The sequence below is a fragment of the Lingula anatina genome, chromosome 1, assembly GCF_051362555.1.
Source record: "Lingula anatina isolate TDL-2025a chromosome 1, LinAna3.0, whole genome shotgun sequence".
Lineage (NCBI taxonomy): Eukaryota > Metazoa > Brachiopoda > Lingulata > Lingulida > Lingulidae > Lingula > Lingula anatina.
Window position 1 is genome coordinate 45,279,339 of NC_141767.1, and position 26,895 is coordinate 45,306,233.

Below are 26,895 nucleotides of genomic sequence, written 5' to 3' on the forward strand. Positions count from 1 at the left end.
TCATTTGTTCTTGAATCAGTTGAGAAAAGACTGGGAACACTGCATTCCTTGGTTTTGTAATAGACATATTAAGCTTCCACTAGATACCGCAAGTTTCCAAGAAGCCAACACATTTCAAAAATGGGGTTTTGAGGTTAGCTTTTTGTCGCTATTTCCCTCCCTAATAGTCCTGTTTTTGTGCCCTGCGTCAGAGACAAAGTAATCTTTATTCAAGAGACTTACTGATCTTGGAAGTAATAAATAAGATTTATTGCTAACAATTGGACTGTTTACAATATTGTTTTTACATATGAATGTTATCCTACTTCCACAGTTTACTACATCTCTTACAAACAAAAACCTGTACAAGACTTGGTACAATATAGTTTTACTTTGCTATGTACATAAAAATGTTTTCTGCTATGATATTTCTTGACAATTAAAATGCTTAGACATGGAATGTTAGCATGAGACCAAATTCAACACCATGATAGATATACCTGAAAATTGTGCTCAAAATATAAAGAATATTAAACATTTAACAATATCTAGCACCAATTCAATATACAGTTTAACAACAGCGATTTAACAATCTATTATTTATAGAATAAAACGAAATATTTTCTGGAACTCCCAGGATGATAAAAATAGCATGTGTCTGACTAAAAAAGCGAGTTATACTCGATATAAAACAAAACATGACAATAGTGAAATATCCAAAATTAGCATGATTAATAAACAAGCATGAACTATACATAAAGAACTGACATTCTTTGCAATTTTAACATGATTATTTACAGACCTATAGTTGCAGAAATCGCTTGTCTTTCCAATTTTTTCTTATTATTTATGTGCCACTGGCTAAGATTATAGAAAAAACATGATAGGTGTAAAAAATAAGTTAACAGCAGGACCCCTCATGCATATATCTGAATAAAATGTTTGGCAGACTTTAATTTTTTTAAAGACTATCAAAATTCGAATGAGAATTTTTTCCAATGCATTACATAGTTGCAACAATAGAAACAAACATGTTCCAATCCATAAATCTGTACATAATATTTTCAAATTAGTACTCAGTCTGTAAATTTGTGACAATAAATTCAGCTGTTTTTCCAGGCATTTGTAAATGGCCTTGGTTCTATATTGATTACATGTGGCTTGTATCCTTCTATTGATATATATATATATATATATATATTTTTTTTTTTTTTACTTTAATTTGGTTTGTACTTGAAATATGGACAAATTACCACTATTGAAGCATGCTAAGTAGAAAAAAAAAATTGGAAACATGAATTGAAGAACATATAAAAACATTACTGTAGTTAATACAAACTCAGTAGTAAATCAAAAGTTATGGGAACAAATTTTTTCCTAGAAATGGGTATACAACATTTGTATCTTCTAAGTAGAATCTTAATCAAATCGAATACACAACAATAAACATGAAGACTGAATTTTTAACCAATTTTGTAATTAGATCTAATACATTAGTAGTTACATGTAAATAATGATATTAGTTTCATATAAATGCCCTACTAAGTACCTCCAAAACTCCCCTTTCTAAGGCTACATGCTCACTACAAAGTGGTACCTCTTCATCCAAGATAATGCATACATCAAACACACATATGCTGATTCTTCACATTGCACTTATTATTTCAATCATTGCTGCGTCTGGAAACAAACTTATCATGAATCTTTATAGCAGAAACAAACCACTTGGCAGCCAATTAAAGTGAAAAGTTAACGTTTTTTCTCTTCAGGGGTCAGAACTTGTTAATGAATATTGATATTATTCTTAGTTTTTATGATAATGAACTGAATTTTCCTCTTACGAAACTTTCATGAGTTGCTCTTGATTTCAATCCCAATATTCAAACTGAATTTTCTTCTTAGTGTTTATAAGTGGCTCTTGGTTTCAATCCCAACATTCGCTTTGACAAGTTCGAGAATCTGTGGCGAGGCCTCAATGTGATGTTTTTCCATGTACACTTTACTGTTCTCCTCAGTTTTTTCTAAGAAGTAGCAATAATTGATCATCATTCCACAAGAGGCACTCAGTCCCCTGGTTGTGGTGTCAGCTAGCCAGTTCAAGCGCCACATAACAGCACCATTCCTCAAATGAAAGTTTGCTGTAAACATTCAGAGTTAATTGCATCAGTTCACACAATGCCTGTGCCCTATTCCAAAGTAGTTGATAAAATAGGGTCACAACTATAAACAGACTCATTATTTCAAAGCTGTTGATACTTAAAAGCATATTCAAAAAATAAAAAATAATTAAAACTTGAAAAACAATTTGCAAAAATTTTATTACAAAGAGTAGCACATCACAGATAAAAAATAATTATTATACATTTATCAACTTACCAACAGGATTAAAAGCAAATCCTCTCCTCTTTTCTACATACAGATACCTTGCACAAAGTCTCATTAATGGCTCCTTTAAAAGGTCAGGCAAAAATTCACTTTGAGCCCAATTATTTGTTTTGATAAGTTTCATTATTGTCTCTATTGTGGATTTGTCTCTGGTATCTCCGACATTGTCTGCAATCTCTTGCAGCTCTCTACCAGTGAACAGCTTCTGCTCTGGGTATTCACCTGCAGCTGATTTCATGAAATCAAAATATAATTTCAAATTTAATATTTCTAAAGAACAGATTACAAATGCTAGTTATCTATATATAATGCTCTGTTTTGTGCAGATGCTTAAAAAATAAAACAGAAAAAAGATTGGTAAACACATTGCACAAACATGCACAGGCATATGTCATCAGATATACAGACAAATACAGCATACAAGTATCTTAACATCCTTCCTGTTCAAATAAGGAAGAAGTGCAGACCTTTTATCATCTTATTTCATCTTCACACAAAAAAGAAGTGTAAATCAAGTCATGCCAGTGTTTTGTTTATGTACAGTGTCTAGAATAAGATTACACTGAAATATATGATTCACTTCCTAGGCAAGTTCCCTTTTCTTGTGTTGATAGTGCTTCCAATATGAAATTCAATAACAAAGAATTAATCATTTTCCAAGGACATACACAAACCATGAGACACCGTAAACAAAAGATGTTTGATTAACTCTGACTAAATAAAAACGGATTTCAATTTTTTTTTTAACAAACCAAAACTTAAGTTTCAAAATACAATTTATGCTGTAATCAACTGATTCAGAGTCAAATACACTACTTTATATATTAGCTAATCCAGAATTTCAAGAAGCCCCCATCTCAACTGCAAGTATTTTTTTTTAATGATGCATTTGAGGAATTTTGCAGTACTGTTTACATGCCACCTGTTTCTCTAGGCATCAATGTGGGTTTTTCTCCACTTTCGACTAAATGATTTCAATTTTTTAACAAACCAAAACTAGTTTCAATATACATTTTATGTTGTAATCAACAGATTCAGAGCCAAATACACTTTTTATTTATTTGCTGATCCAGAAATTCAAGAAGTGCCTACTTCAACTGCAAGTAATGTTTTATTATTTATATTATTATTATTTTTTATAATGATGCAATTTGAGGAATTTTGCAGTACTGGGTACATGCCACCAGTTTCTGTAGGCTTCAATGTGCCTTTTCTCCACTTTTGGTAATATTTTAGGGGGCAGGATCTGATATACATGTATTCTTCATAGTTCCAAAAAGAAACAGAATATGATCCTTCAATATAAACTTCATGAATGGTTTCTTTTCATATATCCCTGCCACACTGCCAAGAGTACCTCAACCCCAGGGACCTCATCCCCTGCCATTGCCTCCTTATTATTGACAAAAAAGTGAAAAAAAAGGAATCATCAACCCCATGGGCAGCCCTCCCCATATGCACATTAAAATTTGAAAGGGTCACTATATACCTTAATATGAAAGGTCTAACTTACTATCTATCCCAAAAGTTTCAAGTCCATCACTTGTTTTGAGGAGATAGCAGAAATCACAATGTGAAATAAACTAATACATTAATAGAATCATCCACCCTCAGGGACAGCCCCACATCCTAGTGCACTAAAATTCAAAAGGGCCCATGCATAACCCTGATGACACGTCTATTTATCTTCAAAATTTAGACTTCCTCACTTCAACAGTCAAAGAGGAGACTGCAAAAATTACAAATGAACAGACAGATGGACGAAGAAGTCACACGAACAGGCAGCTTGAATAACACGATCCCTGACTTACGTCACAAAAGTGGGTTGGGTAATAACTTTGCATGACAAATAAGTCTACCATTAAAGAAGACACTCAGGTAAACCATGCACCTATAAACATTATAGTCACCATAAGTTGTATAACTCACCTTCTGCATGAAGATATCTGTTCATCTCTAGCAGAAGCCACTCTCTGAATCCAGGAATGGGCGATAAGCTGGCAAACTGCTGAATCTGTGAGAATTCAGACTGCAGTTCTTGAACAACTCTCTTGATTAAATAATTACCCAACTCAATACCTTGGAGACCTGAATGATTTCCAAGAAAGCAAAATATGTATAAGATATGAAAAGATAAGTAACCAATTGTTTCAACTTTAATTTTATGTCATTCTATATCATATTTTTGCATGCATTTTGACGAGACAGAGGCAAACATAAATGATTTAAAAACTGTCATAAACAAGTAACTTTCCGTGGTAAAAATTAAATCTTTGCCTCAGATATTGAACATATTTCACAATTATACATGTAACTTTAAAAATGTCTGAAAATACATACATTTTCCTTTCTTCTTTTCCCCAAAAATATATATTCTAACTGACTATGGGAAACTGCTGTGCCTGTTTGAAATGTATTATTTTACTTCAGATTCTCAAAATATTATGGAAAGTGAACTTCCCAAAATTTCAACCCCCAATGTTGTTTAATTTACATGCAATAATACTTACCTTTTTGTGTTGAAGTTATTGAATAAAAAATAGCAGTATTGACAGAATTAGGATCTTCCTTCCTTGCACCATTTACACTTGATTCCTGCTCTAAACCAGGATGACTAACAATGGACTGTAAAAAAGTTGGAAAAAAAACCCGAAATCAATCTCATGTGAACATACTCAAGAACCTTGTATCAACCCCTTTGGCTGAAATTAAATTATATTTTGACATGATATACAGATATTGACTGTTTTGCCTAATCATATATCTAACTATTTGTCTCTTGGGGAGATATGGTTCATACTAGTAGATTTCCTGCCTGAAGCTACATACCTTTATAAAGCTAGATTTTTAAAATTGCTATTCACTCTATGAATTATATGAATACTAAAAATAATCCAATGAGAATATGAAAATGGTTAAAAGTAAGGGTACTCTAGAAAAGAGGAAAGGTTTTCAGTAAAAAATGAAAGCTATAAATACACTTATGTTCCTGGTCTAAAAAAAAAATCATCCAAATATAATAATTTCTTGCTCTTCTATCTGCTGGATCTGAAGAATGGTTTATATTACTGTTATCATCTGCTAAGACCTGTATCCATCTTCAAACCAATTTGCTAAAAAGTACCTTTCCCATCAGTATAATCTATCTGTGTAAAATAATACCTCTACATAGACATCAATTTCATAAGCAATAAAAACTGACAACTCACTTATAAAGCTATTTTTATCTCATGCAGGCACTTAATAAATTTCTAAGAAAAGAGGCCTGTAGTCAATAAAAACCTTGATCACCAATCAGAATTCTAACCCAGGCTAATTTCATGTTTCTGTGTATCATATGTTGCTATAACATTCTGAAAATAGTATTTGGCTAAATTATAGAAGGTATTTTGTTACTATGATCCATTTTATACCCTTTTTTAGTTGGGTATTGCATTAAAAACTTATTTTCAGAATATCATTAATTCTAAAGAGTTCCACGTGGAAATCAAACTGCTACATTCAGTGAAGCTTGATTATATTTATTCTATCAACTTTTTTAAAACTGTTAGAACATGTTTTTACTTCATTTGCACTGAGAACATAAAATATTACCATTTGCAATGAGAGATATTAACAAATATCAGATCACATGATTTGAAAATGAAATTCATACTCAATATGCATGTAACTAAATAATTTCACTGGATACAAATAAAAATATTTTTACCTCTAAAAATCTCAAGTGACATCTGTACAAAAAAAAAACAATGAAGATGAGCACCAACTGATTATAGCTTCCATGTAAATGCTATCGTTTCCAATGTACCTCGAGTCTACTGAAACTCTGCTCTATATCCAGTCCATATTACACTGCATTTTAGGTGGTGATTTCACAACATTTCTGGCTGTAGAAGTAACTTGCTTAATCACTCAGAAACAAAGTGCGTCTTTACCAGATATTTCACCTGTGAGAGTTGTGTGAAGATCAATCATGCTATCTTTTAATTAAAATTGGTAAACATCAACAAACAACGGTTCATCTGCTTACTATAAACACATAGTCTGTACCTGAATACTGTTGGATATTTCATCTGTCAGAGCTGTATGGAGTACCACAACCGGTTCTCTTGGCATGCTGTGATGTGTGAAGACATAACATCTGCGATATGGTCCCACACGTCGCTTGAGATCAGTCCAATTTCTGATTGGATGGACAGCTTCATATTCTGATATCTTGAATAAAAAAATTAAAAAATGATTACATTGCAAGATAGTAAATGCCAATATGAAACATTATTTGTACATATATCTTACGTTAACGCTTTAATAAATTACATGTTTTGACAGTTGAGCTACATGTACTTTTAAAATAAATGTTGGACGCTTGAGTTGAAAATCAGTGGTGTTACTGTATTTTAAATAAATATAAGTACACAAGGTACTGGAAAAATAAAATATAACATCCTGTGTCCATTTAGAGAAAGGATGATGCCAATAAAGAGAAAAGACACCCACTTACTCCTTATCCCCATATCGATTTTCTTAAATCCTTAACAAACACTAGGGAGAACTTTCAATTTGCACTATAAATGCAACACCAATTTTCAGAGATCTCATGGGTAACACAAGTAAGGCATTTGCCCCTTTTTTAGCTGATTTTATTGATTTGGCACTTGCACATTAACCCACTTTGTACCACTTTTTACAACACACACACCATCAAAATGAATTATCAGTCAATTAAAAAGTATCGTCAGAGCCCTGAATCTATTAAAAACATTTCTTTCCACAGAAAGGAAACTTATCTCAGAAGAAAAATGCAAGGTACTTCTCATTTTCACTGAATTTCAAATATCACGGAAAAGAAACGGAATTTAATATTATCTATTTTTTTTCTTTTTTCTCAAATGACATGACCAGAAATTATTATCAAATGACACTGGCTCAGATAGTAACAAATCATCTTGCCCCAGTCTATCTGGGATACTGGATTTCCAAGAAATCAAAGATTACCTTTTGTAAGACATCGCATGCAGATTCCCAAGTGACCCTCTCTAATGTCATGAATCCTACTGAGAACCAAATGGCAATGAGATCTCTCAAGTGGTTGATCAACGATTTAAGGTAAGGATTATCTTGATCTGTACTGTGACAAGTGGTATTCAGAAGATGCTAAAATAAAAATTTTTGAAAAAATGAAGTACTCACTAACAATATTAATTTTCCGATTACTGTTATTGTTTTTTCCCCTGATCAGCTTATTTGTATTGCTGGTACCAAGAAAACATTTTCCATCAAAATAGAAACAATGCTCTATTGACAATGTTCCAAGGCCATACAGTTTACCACAACATGTTCCTTTCAAAGAATATAAAAACCTATACAAGTACATCAAATGATAAAAAGCTGACATCAATTTCATGTGACTAAAATAAATTCCATCATAGGATGGGCACAAAGCATTAATTTTGACAACTGCTGTGACAAATCTATACAGTATCTGTCCATGATATGAGGAAAAAAAAACAATATCTTCAAATAATTTACACTTCAAAAATATATACAAGTATACAAATGACATATTTTCAATGAACATTTAACATTATCGTAATTACTATAAATGACTAAAAGTTAAAGTATTTTACCTTAAACATATTTGTGAATGAATAATTGCTTGTTTGTTTGCTTGCAATTGTCTATACATCTACTCACCAGAATATCTGCTCTCATATCAACCAAAAACTTCACACCATCATTTAAATGACCAATCTGTGTAAAAACTAGATTATATTTGGGAACTAATGCATGCTTCAGCCTTTCTTCTGTTTTCAGCAGGACACCCTCTCCTCTTTCCTAATGAAAAAATGTCAATGCAGAAGAAAAAAATAAATATCACCAAAAACAGGCATATATGTTAAATAAATATTCAAACAACTTTGAATTTATAAGAAATGCAAATCTGAAAGGCTAAGGTATAGTTCTCATCCAATCCATTGATTTTTTTTTTTTTTTTACAATATAATAAAGAATTAGTAATATTTAACATATAAATCCCCTTTGCACAACTTATTGTTGTAGGTACTTTTCCAGTCTGCTAATTATTTAGACATTTTGGTACATTGCTAAATATATAGAATAAAATTTGAGCTTAACCGGTCTATACCAAATATGACTGACATATCTTTACTGGACAAATTTAAAATCTAATAAATAATGCATTCTTGGAACTATTATGCAAGGTGCCATTCACTTTAGAAAAATTCCCAACCATAACCTAAAACATGGGACATTTCCAATCACAGAAAAACTAAGATGTACATCCATCTAGTCACAAAATATAAATTGTCTGTTCCAATCTACAGTTCCATTTTTGCAATCATCCTTACTAGTGCTTCTCTCACAAGACCTGCACTAATTTGAAATGGCCGTCAACAATAATTACCAAGTGCCTGTTCTTGGAATCCAGTCAACTAATGATGCAATGGTCATTTCTGAGAAACTGTATGCTGACAGATATAGATGGAAACATGCAGGGCATGATTAGGCAGCACGCTATTGCTTACAGACTCCACACGAATCTTCAGTGTAGGTGAACACAAGTATACTCTTTAAACATGTGACAAACAGGCTCATGGGCAGGGGACTGGGTGTTTTGGAGGGGGGGGGGGGGGGTGATACATGAACCACCCTGGACATGTCTGCTCTGAATCAAAATTTGATCATGCCATCAGAACTAATGAGTTTTCATTCTTTTGCAAAACAGCATGGTAAGGAATATGCATGTATTTCCTAATTGTAAGACATCTTCAAACCATGTATACTCAGAAACAAAATAGTATCACTTGGTTCATGTTCTCTGAAAATCATCAGGCTGGACAAGATTGAGATACCTATAGGAGCAAAAGCATGACATGTGTCTCTAAAGGTACATTTGTTGCTAAAGATATCAAACAACCATTTTATTAACCAGAATGAATATTGTTTTTATAATATGGCCACAATTCCAATTGTGAAGATATATATGATTTTCAGGCAATATGACCAGTGTCTTTAGACTAATAACACAAGTTGGATAAAAATAAACTAAAATCCACAAAATATATTGAACATTTTTTAGGAAAGAGAGAAATCCTATGTCTCCCTATGTCTCCTCAAACTATGGCCACAGATTCCAGGCATCAGGATCTTTAGTTATCACACCAATGAGCTCACTGCATGTTATATTAAGTTCAGTGACATCTCTACGGTACCTTTCCCCAGATTGTGTTGCATGGCTGACCAGAATATTGTTTGTACATTTCTTGGAACAGATTCCAAGAAAGTATTGATCAATCCTTTATACAAATACCCTGTGAGCAGCAGGAGCGTTGTCTGCCTGCTGCAGGCTTTTGTCTTTTAAGGAAATGTGCCAAATAAGATTTTTCGTGATGACAATTGTATTTAAAATGTACTCTTAGTAGAGGTTCATGTATTAGGCAAAATAACATCACACTCACCAGAATGTGCAAAAACATTATGGCAGTAAAAGATACTGCGTAAAGGAATCAGACTTTTTATGGCGAAAGTTTATCAAATTCAGCAGCTATGCCTCTCTGTTCACAGACGTGATTTTGAACTTATCAACAAATTCGTCAGATTCCATTATGCTGCTGCAATCAATAATACTTGTTTGTAAGGAAAAAGCAGATTAATGCTGGTGCAAATCTTTATACATGCCAGTAATTTAGTGCTAGTTAAAACTGTTCATATATTTAGTAAGTAATCTTCACTCAAACAGTAAGTTATTTGTGGTTATTTATATTTCAGGTAAAAAATGAAAGAAAATTATTTTTGAATTAATATTTTCTGCTATGGAGTTTTCTAATATCAGTACTAACTATTATCTTTATGATAATTGATATTTCAAAGCAGGTTACATCTCTTTAAACGATAAAATCATTACACCAGCTAAAAAGAAATTATATATCTTGAGGGTATTTTTGAGTCTGGAACTTCAAAGTGATGATTGGTATGTTCGTTTATCAGAAATTTGTCAATGATGCCAGGGTCATTGCTTGTTTGTAATAAGCTTTTTTCATGACAACAATTTCTTTTAAATGTTTTCTTACAGGTACATGTATGATAATGAGGCAAAGTAGCATCATGCTGTAACATCATACTGTAATAATGTAATAATTCCCAAATTGCATCTAATAAACAGTCACTTTATAGTAAGGATATTGTCACCCTTTACCCAAAACTCCTTATTTGCTGCCATACATACATTCTTTTGGATAACAGATAAATCTCCAGTGTTCAGTGACTAATTTAACTAACAATTTTACATATGTCATCTTACAGGTGATGTCGTAATTGCGATTTGGGGGTAAAAATTGAAAAATCGGTTTCTCAAATACCATACCGATTGCTATCTTACCTCAAGATAGAAAGGTGTGAAGTTGACAAATAAAGCTTTGAGTTGCCAATGCTTATACATTGCAATAAGAAATATAAAAGCCGAATTTTTTATATTTTCGAGGAGATTTTTATTGTCTTAAATCAGCACAAAGATAGATGCATTTTTGAACTAGAGGATCAGAGAGGCGATACCGCCTCCGAATATTGTACCACCAGCTGGAGCAAGCGCATTCGTATAGACGCCCACATACACAAAATAAGGGACATAGCCACCAGTCTTATGCTTGACAAGCTATAAAAATGCAATCAACAAGAATTTTCAAAATATGCAAAAAATATATATAACTTAAAATGGTACAATCAAAGTTAAGTTCATCGTAAGGTAGGTCAAAGGTCAATTTCAAGGTCACAGTAAATTGCCAGTATATGACTTCCTATTCAACTTCAATAGTAACTATGGACCTATCTCTGCCAGGTTTGGAGTTAAAAGAGAAAAAAATTAGCAGAGTTCAGTTCATGATTATAAGTAGGTCAAAGGTCAATTTCAAGGTCACACTTAGATTGTCAGTATATGACTTCCTATTCAAGTTCAATAGTAACTATGGACCTATCTCGCTAGTTTTGGAAATAAAAGGGAACCAAAATTTGCAAAGTTCAATTCATGATAAAAAGTAGGTCAAAGGTCAATTTCAAGGTCACATTTAGATTGCCAGTATATGACTTCCTATTCAAGTTCAAAAGTAACTATGGACCTATCTCTGCCAGTTTTGGAGATAAAAGGGAAGCAAAATTTCCAAAGTTCAGTTCATGGTGAAAGGTAGGTCAAAGGTCAATTTCAAGGTCACATTTAGATTGCCAGTATATGACTTCATATTCAAGTTCAAAAGAAACTATGGACCTATCTCTGCCAGTTTTGGAGATAAAAGGGAGGCAAAATTTGCAAAGTTCAGTTCATGGTGAAAAGTAGGTCAAAGTTCAATTTCAAGGTCACATTTAGATTGCCAGTATATGACTTCCTATTCAACTTCAATAGTAACTATGGACCTATCTCTGCCAGTTTTGGAGATAAAAGGGAACCAAAATTTGCAAAGTTCAGTTCATGGTGAAAAGTAGGTCAAAGGTCAATTTTAAGGTCACATTTAGATTGCCAGTATATGACTTCCTATTCAACTTCAATAGTAACTATGAACCTATCTCTGCTAGTTTTGGAGATAAAAGGGAAGCAAAATTTGCAAAGTTCAGTTCATGGTGAAAAGTAGGTCAAAGGTCAATTTCAAGGTCACATTTAGATTGCCAGTATATGACTTCATATTCAAGTTCAATAGAAAGTATGGACCTATCTCTGCCAGTTTTGGAGATAAAAGGGAGGCAAAATTTGCACAGTTCAGTTCATGGTGAAAAGTAGGTCAAAGGTCAATTTCAAGGTCACAGTAAGATTGCCAGTACATGACTTCCTATTCAACTTCAATAGTAACTATGGACTTATCTCTGCCAGTTTTGGAGATATAAGGAACTAAATGTTATAATTTTGGAGTTACCATAATGTGCCATAAATTTCCTACGGAAAAAATTAATTAATATAAAGAAAAGGTCATTTTGGTAAAAATTCTTGAAATGGGAGGTGCTCTGAAGTTCCAGATGTTCAAATTTGATGAAATAATGTCATTTTCGACCACAAGTTGCCTGCTTTGCCAAGCCTTATGTTTTATTTTTCCGGAGTTCAAAATTTATTATCCATTACCATACTGCACATTTTGCTTTAACCACCAAAATGTACTTTTTGATACAGCGTAACTTTGGAGATAAAAGGAAAGCAAAATTTCCAAAGTTCAGTTCATGATGAAAAGTAGGTCAAAGGTCAATTTCAAGGTCACAGTAAGATTGCCAGTATATGACTTCCTATTCAAGTTCAATAGTAACTATGGATTTATCTCTGCCAGTTTTGGAGATAAAAGGGAACCAAAATTTGCAAAGTTCAATTCATGATAAAAAGTAGGTCAAAGGTCAATTTCAAGGTCACATTTAGATTGCCAGTATATGACTTCCTATACAACTTCAACAGTAACTATGGACCTATCTCTGCCAGGTTTGGAGTTAAAAGAGAAAGAAATTAGCAGAGTTCAGTTCATGGTGAAAAGTAGGTCAAAGGTCAATTTTAAGGTCACATTTAGATTGCCAGTATATGACTTCCTATTCAACTTCAATAGTAACTATGGACCTATCTCTGCTAGTTTTGGAGATAAAAGGGAAGCAAAATTTCCAAAGTTCAGTTCATGGTGAAAAGTAGGTCAAAGGTAAATTTCAAGGTCACAGTAAGATTGCCAGTATATGACTTCCTATTCAACTTTAATAGTAACTATGGACCTATCTCTGCCAGTTTTGGAGATATAAGGGACTAAATGTTATAATTTCGGAGTTACCTTAATGTGCCATAAATTTCCTACAAAAAAAATTAATTAAAATAAAGAAAAGGTCATTTTGGTCAAAATTCTTGAAATGGGAGGTGCTCTGAAGTTCCAAATGTTCAAATTTGATGAAATAATGTCATTTTTGACCACAAGTTGTCTGCTTTGCCAAGCCTTATGTTTTATTTTTCCAGAGTTCAAAATTTATTATCCATTACCGTACTGCACATTTTGCTTTCACCACCAATATGTACTTTTTGATACAGCTTAACTCGAAAACTGTATGGAATACAAAAAAACGGAGACCACCTCCAGTGTTGGGCTTTACATGCTCTACAAAATGCAAAAAAGAATGGGTCTCTAGCATTAACGGTTCCCGAATTAGAGACAGTTTTCAGTTTCGGTATCTTTTGGCCGCTACACCCGTGAAAATGCACCGATTGACCCCAAATTCACACAGATGAAAGATGACCTGAAGGGTAACAATTTCCAATAATATTATTGGTTAAGTCTGTGTGGTGTCTGAATAACAGCGCAAATAAATTTTTTTTCGTAAAAAAATTCATTTTTTTGAAAATTTTTGCCCATTTGACCTTGAAATAAAGGTCAAAGGTCAAATCCAAGGGCATATTTGAAATCTACACATATGACTTTTGGAAAGCCGTCTGTAGAAATTTTTCCCATAATTCCTTCCGTAGGGTAGATAATTAGCATTTAATTTTGCCATTTTTGGACAAGGGTGCATTGCAATGAGTGCCACACCTAGACCCCAATACCGACAAAGCCCAAATTTTACGTGGAACGAGTTGAGATTATAGGTGACCTAAATCCAAGAGATGGGTATGGGGGCCCTTACCGTCTAGGAGGAGAAGCGGTAACGGTAACATGGCGGCGGAGCCGGCGGAGCCGCAGGAGCCGGCGGAGCCAGCGGAACGGACCGGACGGGACTAAAACCATGTGTACTGCCAGCGCTAACGCTGGTGGTACAATAATTAGAGGCAGGTAAAAAACTCATTTTCGTTATCTGGATGATAATGAACAGTTACAATATCCTTAAGCTGATGCTTTTCTGTCCACATTTACATAACACACTAATGTATTTCAAACTGCTAAGCTCTATCAAATATTTATGAATTCACCGAAAACTAAAAAAAAAAACCCTTCCATATCTCAATTCTTAACCTGAGTACTAAATACACCTCGTGCCTCAATTCCAGTCAAGCTTTTCTAGGAAAAAGTTTTCACTGCAGGTGTGAGAAAAGCAGGTGATTTTTATGTTGACTGATTGTGCTCCATTACATCACAACTGTTTCCACTTTGATAAAATACATGAATACATCTGAAAATTCCAGGAAAGAAGCATGTTTTCTGATGAACTTAGCAATAGCATATAACAGATAAGGCATGGTGATTTCCATGAATCCAATGATAATGATATTGATAATGTCACCATAATGGTAATAAAATGAAGGCCATGCCCCGTAAAGAAACAACCATGGCTGGTGAAATTTAACAAAGTTTATAAAATTGTAGCTCCGAAGAAAAAAAAATTAATTCATTTAACAGACTTATGCACAACATGTCAATTTTTGTTCAGCCAATTCTATCTCCAGAAGGTGTCATTTTTCCACGGCAGAACCAGGACACATTCTGAAAAACTCTGAATTTTCACCACCACTATTACATGTAGTGTAGTAAACAACGCATACTCTTAGAGTCTAAGAGTCTATCAATCCATATCATTACCTGAGCCATACTGAGATTTTGTGCAATCTGAAGGATAATGTTATGGTCCACACCATAATCATGAGCAAGGGTCTTCAAAAACACAGCTTTGTCTTCAGGTATCAGATTACAGTAGAAATGACACAAGTCCCTGGCTTGGTTCTGAAAAATCAAAAGGTTGATGCCTCTTTGCAATCCCACAAACGAAATTTGTGCAAAATTGTTTGTAAACAATAACTTTTGCAGACTTATTGCATCATAATTTTTAGGATGATGAGTCGTATTGAATACCTGATATATATTTTTTTCCCTTAGGCCATAACATTTAATATAGGCAACATATTGTAACATAGTTAAAATGATTAGGATAGTGGGGCTATATAATAAAAGTGGAATTGTTTGACCAAATCTCAAACAACCAATACTAGTTACCTTCTTTTTTGTTGTAAATAGGACTGTGAATGTTTGTGGTACAATGGGATGGAGGAGACACAATTTATATTTCCTCCACATTGCGTGGTATATGATCCCGTTAGTAAAGTAACTTCACAAACAAAATATTAAGGCCCCTTTTATTAAATTTCCAAACCGAAATGAGAATTAATACGAAATTCACTTAATATAATTGGTCATGAAAATCTGTAATAAACTGCCAAGAATATGATCAAAATATGGCCAAAACTATAATGATAATAAGTTAAGAATTAAAAGATTTTTTTGGGGGGGTGCAGAAAGGCCAAAAAGTGGACAAACATAAAAATGAGAAATTCAGGAATATGTAAAACAAAATTCATACCTGAGAGTCGGAAGATAGTACTTATGCCAAAATTCATGCCAAACTGTGTGGAAAAAAATTGCACTTATGCCAAAAGTCATGCTAAATTGAGCAAGGAAAAAATTTAGCACAGCAAGCATGATGCAATCCAAATTACAGTGAGTCTGTCAAAACATTTGCCAAAGTAGAATTACACAAGCATTGCTTTTTATGGGGAGTTCTAAATGGAAACTGTGGAAAATCAAAAATGTTATCATCTAAATTATGACAGATCCAATTTATCATTAAGTATAATGGAAGTGTTATATAATTACCTATGGTCTTGCTTCTAAAAACAATTTATGACAGATTAAAGAATTTGCCTGATGCAATAAAGAGTAATGCTACCCTTAATATTTATTTCAAATGCATTAAGGGCACTCTGCCATATAATGGGGTGAACTTTCTTTTGTCAGACAAAATACTTCATTTTTTGAATAAACATTTTTGAACAATATATAGTGAAAGAATTTAAATATCTACTAGTACTTTGTAAGTCTATAACTAGTACAATGTTTATTTAATTTTAAATGTATATTGTAAATTTTCATGTAAAATTTTATAAATTGTTTGAAAAAATATAGCACCATCATGAAAAGTTTGCATCATTGCCCAATTTTACATGCTTCAGGTGAATCCAAACCTAAAACATATGGAACGCCGTTTGTACAAAAAAGATGAAAGTATCATTTTGATAAGAAAATTTTTTTTGCGAGGTGTTAACATCATTTTCTTGTCAAAGCGATGAAAGTGACAATCTCAAAATGATGTCAGCACCTCACAAAAATTTTTTTCTTATCAAAATGATACTTTCATCTTTTTTGTACAAACGGCATTCAATAAAAACAGAGATAAAACATTTGCAAGGCAGCAAAGCTGTCAAATGTACACACAAAAAGCAGAAAATAATGCACAAGATATGATACTGTCAATTCTGATGCAATAATAAATTATACCTAACTGCAAAGTCAACATCAAATTTTAATTATGCACAACAGGTAATACCGACGAAAGTAGAAGCACAAGGCTTCAGGCCCATGAGAGTTCAAGTTCACACTTAGAAAATGCCAGAATGAGAAAAATGAAAATTTCACAAAAAAATGCATAAATTCAATAAAAAATGATAATCCAATATTGCTAGTTTTCTAATTTGAGCTATATTTCAATCCTAAGAATCATTCTTGTCAGTTAAAAAAATTAATAAGTAACACAAATTTCTTTTCATAATCCTTGTGGTGGCAGTGCACAAAGTAGGATGTGTCTGACATAAAAAGGGTTTGGAAATATTGCTTTCACAGCAGTATTGTCAATATCATTTTGAATATGCTGTAATGTTGTAAGTTACCAAGTCCCATCCTCCATATATGTCTCATCCTCTGCCACCCTATACCTATTTACTTCATTCACATTTCCATAACTTTTTAGAAAATACAGTTACTTTCATACAGTTCTTTTTACTATTATTCTGAAAGTAGACTAATTAGCTTAAAGCTGATACATTTGTACCTAGAAAGCCATGGTCTGTGCTACACCACACGTGATGTGCTACAAGCTTGTTTCATCACTTCAGATATCAATCATATATATATATATATATATATATATATATATATATATATATAAGAGCTTATAATTGTAACAATTTTTTATAGTGTAAAAATTAAGGTCTTGAAATATGAATGTGAAGTTGTGCAAAAGAAAAACATTTCAGTTTATGTAACATCGACAGGATATTAGCAGACCAGTTCAGGAGGAATGCCCTAAGCAAAATGGAAAAGTTGGCAGCAATACTGCTGCAATCTAAAAGTCTACAGGAGTTTGCAAGAAAAATTTTATTGCTGCTAATTTGCAGCCATATTGTTGCAAATTTGCTTCAAATTTCCAAGAAGGAATTGCAGTTTGTAGCAAAATTGCTGCAAATTTGCTGCAAATTTGCAGTAGTCCTGATATTTTGCTAAGGGTGACTACCTATATCTTTGCTATCAAAAAAGGTTATTTTTTCCTTTTAACACACCAGGGTTACAGTATAAACTGAACCAACAGGATACAATTCAAATGTAAACAGTGCATTTCCAAGTATTCACTTTAATCCTTTTCCCAGTAAGTTTCCAGTAAACTGCCAACCTGCTTCCTATCCGTTCATTAAAAATTCTTTATCAAGCCTAACCTTTGGTGCAACTTAATCTCTAATCAAAATTGCTCAGGCTTAACTATTTTTCAGCCCATGCTGCTATTCCCTGGATTTCATAGTTTGCTCAGAATGCTGTACTGACCACTCACTAATTACTTATCATATCATTTTCGAAAAAAGAAATATGAATAAAATAAATTTGAATAAAATATCATCATCTGTAGGAGTATACCAAATTTTAATTATTCTTTTAATCAACTTTATGGAAATGTGTGAAGATTTTTAATGCTTCACTCTAGAGACAACAATGTTGCATAATGTTCAGATGTAAGAACATATAAGTTAAAGGAATAAACTAGAGGATCACCAGGAATTGTACCACCAGCGAGATTTAATTCATTCAAGTTAAATGGCAGCTATGGATGTATCTGTTTCAGCTGTAGAAAAGTAGAGGCTGATAAAAATGTGAAGCACATTTAAGGAGATAAAGTAAGTTAAAGGTCAAATTCAAGGTCACATTAAGATGCCCAATATAAGATTTCCTATTCAAGTGCAACAGTAACTATGGATGTATCTCTGCTAGTTTTGGATAAATAAGGGCTAGAAAATTTGAAAAGTGCAGTTCATGGCAAAAAGTAGGCCAATGGTAAAATTCAATTCTACAATGCACCAACCATGAGGCCTCTAGCTTTTCAGTTTTTCAGCTTTGGCATCTTATATTATAATTATCATTATTTGACTATGGGTGAAAATGTCAAATCTTGTTGTGCAATTTGAACATCTTACTCTTTTGATGAACATGAACAATAGCTTAATATTTGAAAATAATTGGCCGATTCAACTGGTGGTAAGTAAGTTGTAAATTGTGATTGTACAGCAGTCCCTGCATAACTGTTTACAACATCTTAGATGTTATTTAATGTATTAATAATCGGGTTGGTATTGATCACCAGTGCAATGTTTCATCATGTGTTTGTGGAACAAAAAAAAAAAAAAGACTCATTTAAGATGATGCAAATATTTCATGATGAGCAATGGAAATGGACAGCTTTATGTTTCTGAATTTCTTTTCAAGTACTAGTAAATAAAATGCTATCAACATTAAATTTCTGTTGCTAGCATAACTGACATAACTGCTTAATGACATTTGATTGCTTTCATTATTATTGGTAATACCATGTCAACTTGTCAACTAATTATAATAAAAGCTGATTTTAATCTAGAATAACTTGTTCCTTCCTCCAACAAAGAAAATAAAATAAGGAAAAGAAAATAAAACAGAAAATAAGGACTACTTACATCTGCCACTGTAGTTGAACTGGTTTCTTGTGCTCCCAGAATGCTGTCTAGCATTTCATGTGCCCTGACTGCTAATGAGGACATACTGTGACTGGGTGACATTATGGTGGTAGGAGATGAAGATGAAGAAACCACAGCCTGGAAGAGTAAACAATGAATTATTAACTAATTAATACAAACTTTCCTTCAGCACGTATTTTGGAGGTCCTTCATGCAAACCTCTTTTTTAAAATCCCTGAAGTTTTTCCAAATACGGGTTTTCAAAGTGATATGAATATGACTACCCATTTTTACCTCCACCAAGGAGGTTATGTTTTCACCCCTGTTTGTTTGTTTGCTCGTTTGTTTGTCTGTAATCAACATAACTCAAAAAGTTATGGACCAATTTTGACGAAATTTTCAGCAACTGTCAGAAGTGGGCCAAGGAACAGATGTTTAGTTTTTGGTGGTGATACAGATCAACAATCAATCAATAATCAATAATAATCAAAAATTGCTGCCTTGGCAGAGGTCCGTGCTCTCGGAGTGCTTTTCTAGTTTACAGTTGGTATGGGTCCAAAAATATATCAGAGTTTAAAACCCATGGAAAACATTAATTATCAATGAACAGATAATCAACAAATCAACTAGAGGATCAGAAAGGCGATACTGCCTCTGGGTATTGTACCACCAGCTGGAGTAGGCGCATTCGCCTCTGGAAAACAAAAAAAAAAAAAAAAAAAAAAAAAAGGACATCACCAGTGTTATGCTTGACAAGCTCTATAAAATGCAGCGAACAAGAGTTCTCAATATTTTTGTTGAAAATTACTAATGGCCACTTATCCCAGGAAAATGCATCAAATGACCCCAAACTCACTAAGATGAAAGATGACACCTGCTCATAATATTATAGGTTAGGTCTGTGCAGTTTCTGAAAATCGGCACAATTTTTATTTTTTTGAAAAAAAATTCCTATTTAGAAAATTTTGGCCCCTTTGACCTTGAAATAGAGGTCAAAGGTCAAAACCAAGGGCATATTTGAAATCTCCACATATGACTTTCAGTCAGCCATCTAAAGAAATTTTCACATAATTCCTTCGGTTTGGTAGATATTTAGCATTAATTTTTTTTTAATACTGGAAAAGGGTGCATTGTGACAAGCGCCACACCCAGACATGAGCACTGCCAAAGTCCGAAATTCTCATGGACCGAGATGAGATTATATGTGACCTACATACAAGAGATGGGTACAGGAGCTCTTGTAGTTTAGGAGGAGAAGCGGTAACAGTGACGTCGCTGTGGAACTGGCAGAGCCAACAATGCCAGCTGACAATACTGGTCAGGACTAAAACCATGTGTACCACCAGCGCCACACTGGTGGTACAATTAAATCACGGCAATCTTCTTTTCCTAACATTCAACAGGTGAGTTTGTTTTGCAACACAGGTCATATCAAATGGACTGTAATATGAACATCTAGGCAGGCCATGATCTGACAATGATAAAAAAGAGGTTGCAAAAATTTAAAGATATTGAATTCCTATCTTAAAGATACAATTATTATATATTTATATTAAATCAAATTTTATGTTACAATTATAAGCTCTGAATATATATATATATATATATATATATATATATATATATATATATATATATATATATATATAAAGTGATGAAACAAGCTTTTAAACAAACACATCTTGAAAATATAAGTGAAAAGTATGCCACTTGCATAATAAAACAATCATATAGTTAATATGTTTAAGAAAGGAATAAAAGAACACTGTTAAATGGTGGTTTTTAAAAGCACAGATATATAATGTGGTTTAAGATCTTTCATAATAGAGGCACCCTAGACACTCCTGTTATCAGTGCCATCTAATTTAAAACACTGCCACCTGCATGCTAATGTATTCACAAGTTAACTTTGCAGACAAAAAAGTGTTTAAAAATTCTAAGTAACACAAATATACAGTATGTACTTTCATGTGAAGTTATCCAAAAGAAGTTATTTGTTAAAATAAATTACACTTTGTTATTCAATTTATGCAAAGCCCTTCTTTGAGTTATCAATGGTTTAAAAAAAAGGAAAATACAACAATCCCTCTGTCAGCGGGAACACTAGTCAGCGGGATCATGACTATGATTGATGATCTGCATTATTCAAACACTGTTTACTAGATTTTCATTGGATTTGGAATGTTACACATGCAGTGAATTATCAGCCATATGTCATGAGCTGAGACCTGCAAGGTGGTCAGAATAAGGTAGGTGGGAAAATTAAAATGCCGTTTGAGCCATTTCAACTACTCTGAATGCTTAGGCTGCGTTCACATGAAAAATCTATTTTCTAAAAATCTAAAAATCTATTTGCGGTATCTCTGTGCCCTGAATACCCCACGGCGTAATTACTGGCAGTGCCGAGAATTAATTACAGCTTTACGCAAATAGATTTTTAGATTTTTAGAAAATAGATTTTTCATGTGAACGCAGCCTTACTGTGAGTGTGAACTTTTTTAATGTAAGATCCCAGCATAGGTAACCCAATAATGATCAATTAAAAACTGATTATAACAGAATTGAATTATGAATAACAGAAGTACTTTGTACTGAAACTGTTCCTGCTGTATCTACCTCCATTGTCTTCATTTTTTTTTTCTTAAAAAAACTTTCTTCGAACATTTGCTTATTTTTTATCTCAAACTATGAGAAACCAAAAGAGCTATAGGTATATGGCTTGATATAACCTTTTCATCCTATCAGCAATTATCATTCTTTAATTATAAAGAGATGTTTGGTCTAATATATCCTGTATTCGGTACCAGTTAAAAAAAACTGAAAACATGCTACAAAGTTAATATCAAATGAAAAATGTTATACCAGTAAGCATATGAAAGTCCGCCTGAGGACTGTTGTTTTCTATTTAATTATATGCATTTTTTATATACTGCAGGTCTAATTTCAAAACTTAATTGGCCTATGCAGCATGTTATCATTTTCCCGTATGGTAAATGCAGGCTTTCAAAAAGTGTTGACACCTAAAAAACAGCAACAGCTGTAGAGAAAATTCTCCAGTTTATAAAACACCATCATATCCACCAACCATCCCACTTCTCTGATTAATCTACAAATAACCACAGTCGCCTAATTATTGTTTCAAGAAGATTTTATTTTGTTTTGTCTAGCTACTCCTTCAGATTTTACTCTAAGTTTTGTGTTAACATTAACATTAAAAATCACATAACGTCGCGTCTTACCTCATTTGTTCTACTGGTCATGATCGATCGTGGGGGAACAACACCGGGCACATGCTTCTTTACAATAATCAACGTGAATTTACACTGAAACCCCCGGCTGCCTAGATCATTTCCAAGAATCCACTGATTCAGTTCTTGGAAAAACGTAATCCAGACCGAGGGCGAAGGTCAAACGTCACATTGCCTGCCAGTGCCGGTCTGGTAGTAGTGCTGTTCTTTTAATCGATACGTGGCGTATCAGCGTTGTATTTTGTTTTTGGTGCATTCTAGGCCTTACCTGTGGTCGAAATAGTCCTTTAAATGATTTTCTTAGCGAATACATCGTAATACTAACAGTAAATACACGTTAAAGTCGCGTTCAACTGGACTAACTCAGTTCCAGCTAGACTTCCGGTTGTGCAATACGTCATCGGATTATGTCCATGCAGTATCGTGCACTTGTTTTCGTTTGTTACTTACCTTATCTATCAATCTATCTAGCTGGAGCGGAGTAGGGAGTGAGTTGTGAGTGCATCCTCACCACGCCTTTCTTTTAAGCCAATTTCATTGGATCCCCACTCGCCTCCTGCTAATCAAGAAGGGGTTGGACAGAGACACTTACGCCCCAAAAAACTCTTGATGTATATTTTAAACAAAAATAATGTTATAAAAAATAACCTCTGGGAGGGAGGGGGTCATCTACAATGTCTGCATTACTTTTATTTATTTAATATAATCTCTTTGATGCTTCTTTGCTTATTTTTGTTGCAAATCGTGCATTAGTAGGCCTACTATTATGTATAAATTAATTTGATCAATTTCACAAATTAATATACTCAGTCACTGCTTGGTATTACAGGTAGACGACTTGGGAAAGCTAATTTCAGCCCGCCCAGGCAGTTCGCTCTTGGCATATTGTTCCATCTTCGTATCACTAATTGCTTTTTCAAACTAACTTATAAAGAAAATTCTGCTTATGTGCGGTTTTACTAGGAAGTGAAATATATATACAGTATAGCCACTCCTTACTTTCTCAGTACAGTCCTACAGTTCCTTGTACGTGAGCCTCGGCATCTTTTTAACCTTAAAAATTCCCGCCGCTGATGTGCCCGTAGTCATTTAATAAATAAAGCAACTTATTCTTATTGATGCCCCAGCCAATGCATGTACTGGTACATGAACCAACGGGTAACCTCAATTATGTTGAAAAGCAACACCCAAATTAATTAAACAAATAAATAAGCTGAATGTACTAAATTCAAGATGGCCAAGGTTTTAAACTGCAGAACAATTTATAACCTTTTTTCATTCATTTGGGTATATCGTATCTGTTTTCGAAAGTGCTATTGAGAAAGGGCCTAGCCTATTGGCCTGGAAAAACGTATGGAAAACAATTAATTCCAAGCTGTTGATTAGCTAGACTCCAATTGCAACATGAATATGAATATGTTTACGCTAATATAATGCATTACCTATGACCCATAATAAATTGGGACGTAGGCTTTTATACACTGATTGATTCCAACACAATGGATGTGACTTGGCAATTTGTCTTCTCTACAGCAATTACGTAGACCTATTGGTTTCTGGCTGTGAATGTCCTATGACCCTAAATGGTATCTAGCATGTTTTGTAGCGATTCATGTCAAGATCATATTGGAATAACATTGATTTTGTCGCTAGAAAATAGCATTATCACCGGATGCATGAATGGATGATTCCTATCGTTTTTTTAGAGCCCTCTTTAAACTAAATCATTGAAATAAAAATGCAAGTGATAATCAAATATAGATTTAGCAACCTTCTGAACACATTTGATTGTAAATATTAAATCTCCTTACCTGGTGTGTTTAAACCTGGATATATGTAAGGAAGGGGCTGGGATGTATTCTGTTATCCCAGACAGGTAGTTCATAAATATAGGGGAGACCGCGGCTAGTTTGACCCCGGGATAACTTGGCCCCTCGCCAATTTAGGAAATTTAGGAAAAAGTACCTACGAGCCGTACGAGGTAAAAAAAAATTGATCACATAATCTCGTAAAATGACCATATTCATATGTCAAGAAAAGCATCGGTCGTAAAAAAGGGCTACAACTTCAGCAAAGACTCTAAAAATCAATTAAATATAATGAGATGAGTAAATATACAATCATTCCGATTACACGGATTTCTAGCTTATCATACCCGTAGTATAGAGTGGTAACTTGCCCGACCCTAGGACCAACTTGACCCGCCAAGGGCTAAGTTGGCTCACCTGTCATCAGGTGGGTATTTGTCAAACTGTAAGCCTAAAGGCATAACATCTGCAAAAAAAATGACGTTGCATTTATAGCTAAGTCTTTGGCGCTCGTTGTAAAATCAGTTTTGCTGCTCTAACTTTTTCTTAGATGGCTCTGCAAGACCCTAAGTGTCTAACTGGGCCAACTAGCCTCGGTCTCCCCTACGTGTGGCACGTCAAAATATATATATAGCTATGTTCGACGATAAACTAGCGAAACGCACCAAAATTTGAGCATGCAAATAGCGTGTTTCACACTAGAGAAGTTGCCGTCAAAATAATACCTCTGAATCACGATATCTCTCAAATCTGTGTTGAACTTAAAAATCATTTTGGTGTATAATAAGAGAATAAATCAATGCGGTTACGAACAGATTACGTTGCATAAGGTTATTCATAAGTCGATTTGTTGTTAAGTCTAGCACAAATACACCACAGTATACCAAAGCGGTATCATTCCAGAGGTACTGTATGTTACAATATGTTTTAGACATACATAATACACCGTGGTAAGCATGAATTAAAGTTTTCAAAAATCATGGCCCTGAAGTTAGCTGCGAACTAGACCTTATCACTTTGCGCGCCAATTTCAATTTTGCACACACCCCTTCTTCTTAACACAATGTCGTTTACATCTTTGACTCCCCTCGTACCTCGAGTGTTCGTAACTCGGGGTTTGCCTTATAAACTAATAGAATTTTACATTCAAATTCTATTCATTTTACTCTCGCTTGCTGGCAATAGTTCTAAAAAAATAATTTAAGAAAATAAATCACTCTATGCAAGTCAAATCAAACAGGTCTAGGTAATTAATTTCAATTGTTTTTCAAAGAAATTAAAGAAACTAATGCTGATAGTCTGTTCAAATGCATGCCAATGCGACGTTTAAACTTTGGCTCATTATTGGTCGAATACCTTAACAACCCTTACAAGAGAAAATCTCGCGATACTTCAGTTGGGTGAATTATCAGGTTTAAGTTTATTATAGCACAATGTCGATTGTTTGCACACCTACTTTAATTCTGCTTTATTACCTGTGTTCCGCTTTGGTTAAGCTGACCTCGCAAGAGAAAGGAGGGTTTAATCTAACGTTGCTTTACGACCGATCGGTTTAATGATTTTTACGCCAGACAATATCGCCCATGGTGAATGTTCAATGCGGTCAATTCTTTACTGTTAATTGGTTTGCGCTAATTAAGGCAAGAGGCGTCGAAAATATGATCAAAGACACAGCCAGATGATTATCGAAGGTTATTGAAGGGTCTTTGAACCAGTCATCGACGGTTCTATCGATCTGTAATGGCTCGGAGAGAGGAGCTAGCAACATCAACTATTGATCGTAAACAGTGATGCCACTATAGTAATATTTAGTTACCCTTAGAAGGATATATACGGAACCTCTTCACGCAGAACGGAAAGTGAGACTGGTTTTTTATTTTGTACGTGTATCTAACGATTATTTCTGAAAACATCATGTTTGATCATCAAACTTTAGAGAAGATTTACGACATTGCTGACTATTTGCTTTGTGGTGATCAGTCTATCAAAGCATCACGGATTCATATCTAGTATGGGTAAAGATATCACGTGTGTGTGTACTGCAATATTTCAATTTAACTGACTGCGTCGGTAATGGCTGGACTTATGGCTAAGCCGCCATCACAGCCATTTCTGGACAGTGTGTCGACTCTGGAACGACCAGACTCCAGAAAGAAGGCGCTTACTTCTTTTACGATTCCCAGAGATCATAATTTGAACTATTCACTGAGGAAGCATGTTGGAACGAACAATGTTTGGTCATCAGTGCCAGGAGGGGCTTGGTTACCCCAAAATCCTGCCCCTGAGTCGCCTAGTAAGGACGTTAATGTTCTGAACCCAAATTGGCGACTTAAACAAATGACAAAAGGCAACTTTTTGCCTACGCTAGAAATACCAAAACCACAAGCATTCGGTATTACACCGAAAGTCCGCCCCGGGCGGCCGTTAGGGACCAGACGGCCCACAGGCTCAGCGCGAATTCAGTCATCACGAGAGGGATTTTATTCGGCAGAATATGGCGGGGCCAACTTTCTGAACACTGTTTTGAAGCCGGGCACAGCTCCCGCTTCTTACAACTCATCTGCTCAGGGTCTTGTAGCCCCTAACCATGCTCAGAGTTACCAGCTTGGATATGTCCACGGTATGACAGCACAAAGCGCTAGTTTGCACGACAGGCGACACAGTCAGCCTGCACAAAGTGGTTCTCAGCAGTTGCCTGACCTGCAAAACCCCGTTAGCCTAC

The 26,895-nt window shown here is 34.2% G+C and overlaps 1 protein-coding gene across 5 annotated transcripts; it reads right to left on the reverse strand.

Annotated features, from left to right (window-relative positions):
• Nucleotides 1-227: 227 nt before the first annotated feature.
• Nucleotides 228-23,275, reverse strand: LOC106176226 (malonyl-CoA decarboxylase, mitochondrial). 5 transcript variants are annotated; one of them, XM_087013212.1, is made up of 10 exons: nt 23,172-23,275; nt 19,118-19,255; nt 14,895-15,035; nt 8,059-8,199; nt 7,360-7,518; nt 6,415-6,579; nt 4,875-4,989; nt 4,294-4,452; nt 2,356-2,592; nt 228-2,117 (listed from the first exon to the last, which is right to left on the reverse strand). In XM_087013212.1, exons 2-10 carry the CDS (start codon nt 19,217-19,219, stop codon nt 1,885-1,887), a joined length of 1,452 nt encoding a protein of 483 aa, XP_086869338.1. In that variant the 5' UTR covers nt 19,220-19,255; nt 23,172-23,275; the 3' UTR covers nt 228-1,884. The 5 variants fall into 5 exon arrangements, with proteins under 5 accessions (XP_086869338.1, XP_013413971.2, XP_086869334.1 ...); XM_013558517.2 differs by lacking the exon at nt 23,172-23,275 and adding an exon at nt 22,634-22,776; XM_087013208.1 differs by lacking the exon at nt 23,172-23,275 and adding an exon at nt 22,357-22,617.
• Between the last annotated feature and the right edge of the window lie 3,620 nt (nt 23,276-26,895).

Excerpts from the sequence above, each read along its gene's own strand:
- LOC106176226 (XM_013558517.2), bottom strand. The coding sequence starts at position 22,678 with ATGTATTCGCTAAGAAAATCATTTAAAGGACTATTTCGACCACAG. Across the intron at positions 19,256-22,633 it reads AAGGACTATTTCGACCACAG|GCTGTGGTTTCTTCATCTTC; the intron begins GTAAGGCCTAGA and ends TTACTCTTCCAG. Across the intron at positions 4,453-4,874 it reads AATAACTTCAACACAAAAAG|GTCTCCAAGGTATTGAGTTG; the intron begins GTAAGTATTATT and ends GAAATCATTCAG.